Source organism: Helianthus annuus, chromosome 5 (assembly GCF_002127325.2).
Source record: "Helianthus annuus cultivar XRQ/B chromosome 5, HanXRQr2.0-SUNRISE, whole genome shotgun sequence".
Lineage (NCBI taxonomy): Eukaryota > Viridiplantae > Streptophyta > Magnoliopsida > Asterales > Asteraceae > Helianthus > Helianthus annuus.
In genome coordinates this window covers 136,791,177-136,797,991 of record NC_035437.2, presented here as the reverse complement: position 1 = coordinate 136,797,991, position 6,815 = coordinate 136,791,177, and the positions used below count along the sequence as shown (strand labels likewise).

Here is a 6,815-nt window from a genome sequence, read left to right as displayed (position 1 = left end):
TGAATTATGCAAAGTATTAGCTGCTGAGTTTTTTGTTCAAATTTTTTTATTTTGCTCTGTTTTTAATGCAAAGTACACATGTGTATTCTGATTTTCCTTTGTTTTTAATGTGATGTACACATGTGTATAGTGTCTGTTTTTGTGATATCTCAGATTTTTTTTGTGTATCGAATGTGTAAAGTTGTTAATGTACACTTGTGAATTATGCAAAGTATTAGTTGCTGAGTTTTTTTGTTCTATTATAGGAGATGTCGTTAACGAGAAAAGTGGAGATGGAAGGTCGATAAGGATGATTCACGTATGAGGTCGATAAGGATGATTCACATATGTTTGTTTGCTTGGTCGATAAGGATGATTCAACATACAACGTGGCGAATAGTTGTAAAAGATTATGTTTTTTTGTTTTTTCGATTATGTTGGGTTTATTTTTTTTTACGAAACTGAAACTTGTAATTATATGTTTTTATTGTTTGGTTTGGAAAACATTATGGAACTTGTAATTTGTTAAATATAAAATAATTTTACATGTATTGTTTCTATGTATGTATTACGTAGCTAATTACACATATATACAATGCTGAGTACACATGTGTACTGTTCTATTTATATCCAAGTACACATGTGTATACCGTTGAAATATGAAGGTTACGTGGATCTTATTAATCAAAATTTGAATTCTGGTGATAAAATCTGAAATAAAAATTAAAATTGAAATATGGTGATTTGTTGTTTGTTTTGTTAATTATCTTATTAATAAATCAAACATAATTTGGATAATAAATTTAAAATAGGAAAGATGTAACTTAATTCAATTATTTAAATAATGATTTAAATCTAATTTTTTATCTAATTACAATCCTACCCTTAACAACTAAAAAGGAAATCAAGGGTCCAGATCTGTTCACACAGTTCACTTTTGGGAGGTTGTTCACGTTGGAACCCTACCCTATATAAGGGTAAGATCAAATAAAAAGTTTTTTTCCTAAATAGGATGAGAAGAATCTTAACCATTCATTTTCCAAATTAATGGTTAAAATGAAAATGTAGGAAAAAGAAGGAGTGCAAGGGTATCTTGGGAAAATCCTATTTATGGACTTTCTCTCTCCACATGCAAGCACATGCATATTCCACCCCCGTTTTTTAAACGTTTATAACTTTTTTATATGACATTATTTTTTCATAAAAATTTCACCGTAAAATCGAGCGTGTTTTTATCTTTAATTTGAGTACCATATTGCTATATAAAATATGAAGACTAAAAAAACCCACTAAAATGTGTTGTATTTCTATGTTGTATAACATTTTTTTGTGCTGGATTTTTGTACTATATTTTTGTGCTAAATTTTTTGTGCTGAATTTTTTTGTCTTAATTTTTTTTTCTCAATTTTTTGTGCTGGATTTTTTTGTACTACATTTTTTGCTAAATTTTTTTGTGCTATATTTTTTTGTACTAGATTTTTTTGTGCTATATTTATTTGTACTAGATTTTTTTTGCTATATTTTTTTGTACTACAATTTTTTGTGCTATATTTTTTTGTATTAGATTTTTTGTGCTAAATTTTTTTGTACTAGATTTTTTTGTTGTATTTTTAAAAAACAAAAGAGGTGCCACATGTCATTTTACTCCTATATATAAGGACCAAAATGTTCTTCATTCCTACTTATTAGAAGTGACACATGTAATCATCACAATACTTCTTAGGCTACTTAGGCAAAATACAATTTTTAGTGGATCCTTCCCCTATATATATAAAGATTACATAGAAAAATCCGAATCCGATTATCTTATCGCTACCCCGTACCCCACTAACGACTTACAATTCTTACAACACTAGATAAAAGCTCTAAAATCTTCCTACTATCTATAATTAGTAAAGTATACCGATGGTTCCTGTGTTTTGTATTTTGTAACGTATTTATTCTAATCTTTTAATAAAACACAAGGATCGTGCGTTTACTTTACTCATCTCAGTAAAAGGTTTGAAAATGTGTTCATGCATTTTTAATTGTAAAGCTTGAAACAATTTTCTGCATTAGTTTCTTCGTAACTTTGTATAAATTTATACATTAATAAAGTGTGAACACGTGATAAATTATTGCTGCGTCTATTGGAATAATTTAACTTTACAAATATATTAAAAAAAGTGTGTATATGTGACCATATTTATAATAAATGTATCTATTGGGAAAATTCGAGTCTTTCTTTTATGGAAAATAATTTGTGCTTCAGAATCAATATAGTTATATAATTGAATGTTTATTTGTTGGTGGTTTTGTCTTTACCTGGGTCTACCTTTTCCTTGTCTATATAAACCCCCTTCCACATTCATCATATAACCATAGAAATTTAAAGTCTTACAATTTAGTAACAAGAAGTAACAAGAATACCTGCCTTGTTTACTTGAATTAATGGAGACTAGGGAAGGAATCATGCTAATGCATGCCTTCTTGATTATAGTTGCACTTACTTGGTACATTTTCATAAAAAGAAATCGCAGCGAAACCGCAAAGCTCCCTCCAGGTTCACTTGGTTGGCCGTATATTGGTGAAACACTTCAACTTTATTCGCAAGATCCAAATGTCTTCTTTGCTAAGAAACAGAAAAGGTATGTGTATATTGTATGTCAAGTTAATTTCCTTAACTAGCCATAAACTTAGTCTAATTGTGGAGTTTGTTTTTATCAGGTATGGTGAAATATTTAAGACCCATATCTTAGGTTGTCCAAGCATCATGTTGGCTAGCCCGGAGGCAGCCCGGTTCGTGTTGGTTAACCAGGCTCACTTGTTCAAGCCAACTTATCCGAAAAGCAAAGAGAACTTGATTGGCCCATTAGCACTATTTTATCATCAAGGAGAATACCACACTCGCCTAAGGAAGCTTGTCCAAGGCTCGTTATCGCTTGACAATCTCCGTAGGTTAGTTCCAGATATCGAAGAAATCGCTGTCTCCGCCTTGGAATCATGGGCAGGAGGCCAAGTCATCAACACCTTTCATGAAATGAAAAAGGTTTGTTTTGTTGTATGTTTTTGTTTTTATCTCATCTTTCATTTGGGTTTACACTAGAACTAAAGTTTTGTCTCCATTTTTATGTACTTATCGAAGAATCTGTGTAGAATTAGTCAATAATTTTGTTGTGTGATTTCAGCTATCTTTTGAGGTTGGAATACTCGTCACATTTGGACACTTGGAGGCCAACAAGAAAGAGCAACTAAAGAAAAACTATAGCATAGTAGACAAAGGCTACAATTCTTTCCCAACAAAATTACCAGGCAGCCCCTACAAAAAGGCTTTCTTGGTAAGTCAAGATTATCATATTCCATTGTCCTTTTTTAGTTCTTCTCTTTGGAAACATCCAAAATCTAACTTGATTTTGATCTTTTTAATTCATGAACTTAACTAAATACAAACAAACAAACAAAAAGCGTACTTAGTAAGATCCCACATATAGCAAGCGACTAGTAGGGTCTGGGGAGGGTAAGATGAGGGCAAATTCCTTTCCTCTATCCCAGGAGATAGACAGACTGCACCCAGTGAGACCTCCGGCCAAAGAAAATCTAACTTAATGACATGCTGAAACTTTATGTAGGCCAGGAAACGGCTGCAGGAGATTTTGAAAGAAATCATTTCTGAGAGGAAAGAAATGAGGGTAACAGAGAAAGACCTATTGGGATGTCTACTGAATTCAAAGAATGAAAAGGGTGAAGCTTTGAGTGAAGATCAGATCGCGGATAACATCATCGGAGTTCTATTCGCGGCTCAAGACACCACAGCCAGTGCATTGACATGGATTCTAAAGTACTTGCATGATCACCCAAAACTTCTAGAGACTGTTAAGGTGAGGATCTAAAAGATGTGGCATTCTAAAGTGACAACTGGATTTTTGATCCAAATAATCTCTTTTTTTATTAAAAAATGGATTTTTTTTTTTTTTTTAATTTGTAGGCAGAACAGAAGGTTATCTACCAGCTTAATGATCATGGTAATCTTCATTTGACATGGGCCCAGACTAGGAATATGCCAATTACTTACAAGGTATGCACTTATACTTTCTGACAAGAAGTTTATTTATAGTAAGGTACAACCTTTGATGCACAAGGTACAAATCAGTATGGAACTATAGCTCTGAATATTTCCTGATTGTGCTTATATTTTAGGTGATAATGGAGAGCTTGAGAATGGCAAGCATTATTTCATTCACATTTAGAGAGGCTGTTACAGATGTAAAATACAAGGGTAAGATATTATGTTGGAGGTTTCTGTCTTTAGGATTCTTGTTTATTTCTGTTTATATGAATATAATTTTTACAAATTATACCGAATGATTTCAAACAGGCTACCTGATACCGAAAGGATGGAAGGTCATGCCTTTGTTTAGGAATATCCATCACAATCCCGAATTCTTTCCTAATCCTCAGCAATTCGACCCGTCAAGATTCGAGGTAAATTATTCAATGAAATTGGATTTATGGGTATTGTCCAATATTATGTTATGTATAATTCTAATTTGATATTCTCCTTTTTATGTATGTAGGTGCCACCAAAACCCAACACATTCATGCCATTTGGAAGTGGTGTCCATGCTTGTCCTGGAAATGAGCTAGCCAAGCTAGAAATGCTTATTGTGGTTCACCATCTGGTCACTAGATACAGGTAAAGTTTCACTTTTTTTAAACCAATTTGAACTCAAATGTGACACCTTATAAGTTAGCCCAATTTATTATTATAGTTACTATTAAATTATTGTTAGTCACTATTTAATCTCAAGTTTAAATATTAATATAGTTATTATTATTGATCTTTTATCATTATTATTAGTTGGTTAGTTTTATCATTATCTTTTTCAGTTATTCAATATGAAAAAAATACTAATCATAGATATATTTTTGTTTTTGTTTCAATTATCACATAGAAGTAGCTAGTGTGATTGTAATCACTAGAATGAAGCACAAAGGAATGGTAGAAATTAGATTTTAAAAAGTGGACATGATCTAACACATATATGATCATAATTATGGTTGCAGATGGGAAGTGGAAGGATCTGAAAGTGGGATTCAGTATGGACCATTTCCAATGCCAATGCATGGACTTCCTGCAAGATTTCATAAAGAATCTATCCAAGAAAAGAGACCAATATGTGGTGCTTCTTCTTATACATAGAAAGCAGATGTCACCCACCCCCCCTCTTGAAACTTAGCTATCATTTTTTAGAAATTAGTTATCTGAGGATTAAAGATTCCTACTTTTTGCTCTATAATATTTCCCTGTGTACCACCTCTATTAATGCAAATTTTATTCTGGAGGTATCTAGTATTATTGTTTTTATTATTAAAGAAACAATGGACCAAATCATCCAGTGGACTAATGCCACGTTTCTTATATGTCGGTGTGATTATATAAAAGCCGGTGCCCTCCAGCTGAGGGCAACCAACCCCCCTTGGTCAAATATTATTTTCTGACCACAATTCATGCACCATTGGCATTATTAATAATACGGCAGCTATCTAGAGTTTATCATGATCTCTAAATCATTTTTGGCTTTGATCTCAATAGATTGAAGTCAATCTAAATAATATATAGCTGACCAATAGTTGAAAACCATTTTCAAAAGTTTGCATTACCAAAGTTATTAGGTTAGAAAGATATGAATACTTTAGAGGCTAAGGGTGGAGGGTATAGTCAAACAACTTAGGGTGTTTGAGTGAAATTCTACCTAATAGTATTATGCCATGTCAACTCCCCATTCTACTCCCTATTTTACACTCAATCACTAGGTATAGTCAAACACCCCTCAATTAAAAAAAAAACATGATTGGTCCATCGATCCTCTCTCTCTGCTCTCTCCTCTCCTCTCCTCCCCTCTCAATCACTCAATCATGTTCGATGAGAGTTCACCGATTTTGGATGCCTCTCTCCAAGTCACCGCACAACTAAATTAAGTGAGGGTGGTCACCGATCGGTGACCCCCACTCACCACATACATCCCCGCTTATTATACCCTAAGATTTGAATAAATTAATTAATAAAGTATACTCAAATGAACCAATGTCTTAGTTCCTATATTATTATTATTATTATAGTGATACAGTCCCTTGAAAAAGAATTATTAATTAGAGAAGTCCAATATGACAAAGAACTAGTATCTCACCCACTAAATTTGTGAAAAGTGTGGCGTCTTTATTAAAGCATAATAGCTTTGCCATGACGTCATAGTACATTTTTAGAGAGTTCTTACGTTTTGCAAATAATGTACCACTCACTTTAGCAACATGTGTCTTAATTTAACTTTTAGAAAAGCAAAATTCACGTAATCATAATTATCTGGATTATGGATTCTGACATTATAGTAACATCATGAGTAATGGTTAATGTCTCTTAATGGGTATTTTTTGCCATATCACCATCATAATGCTTAATGTAATGGTTAAGTCTTCATAATGCTCTTTCATTTATTAGTTTCTTTGTTTTTCTCCTTATTGGGCGTTATTCTAGAAATGCTCCTCCCTCTTCATGCCCCTATAATACCCATGAGAAAATGGTGTAAGTGCATTATCAAAATCTTTCATGCCCTTATAAAGCCCCATTACATATGGCCTAAGCGAATTACTTCGGTTCTTCCGACTTCATTAAACATGTAATACATTCTAGCTATGTTGTGTTAACATAGTTTCCTGAGTTTGTTAGAATTGAAAACAAAATTGTTAATGGGAGAATAACTTACGGACATTTTCAACTTAACATTGTAGGTTACTCTTGATGAGTTTTAATATGGGTTTCGGTTTCCGGAAATGGAGCTTCCTAATAACATACGCTAACG

General features: G+C 32.7%; 1 protein-coding gene across 1 annotated transcript; it reads left to right on the top strand.

Annotated features, from left to right (window-relative positions):
* The first annotated feature begins 2,335 nt into the window (after nt 1-2,335).
* On the top strand, nt 2,336-5,308 carry LOC110941392 (abscisic acid 8'-hydroxylase 4). Its single transcript, XM_022183023.2, has 9 exons — nt 2,336-2,606; nt 2,686-3,007; nt 3,147-3,296; nt 3,588-3,836; nt 3,944-4,033; nt 4,156-4,234; nt 4,334-4,440; nt 4,533-4,651; nt 5,023-5,308. Exons 1-9 carry the CDS (start codon nt 2,410-2,412, stop codon nt 5,156-5,158), a joined length of 1,449 nt encoding a protein of 482 aa, XP_022038715.1. The 5' UTR covers nt 2,336-2,409; the 3' UTR covers nt 5,159-5,308.
* The last annotated feature ends 1,507 nt before the right edge of the window (nt 5,309-6,815 follow it).

What these genes read in the sequence shown, in the direction of transcription:
- LOC110941392 (XM_022183023.2), top strand. Translation starts at nt 2,410, where the DNA reads ATGGAGACTAGGGAAGGAATCATGCTAATGCATGCCTTCTTGATTATA. An exon ending in CCTACAAAAAGGCTTTCTTG is followed by an intron (nt 3,297 to 3,587) that starts GTAAGTCAAGAT and finishes AACTTTATGTAG; the next exon opens with GCCAGGAAACGGCTGCAGGA. An exon ending in TCGACCCGTCAAGATTCGAG is followed by an intron (nt 4,441 to 4,532) that starts GTAAATTATTCA and finishes TTATGTATGTAG; the next exon opens with GTGCCACCAAAACCCAACAC.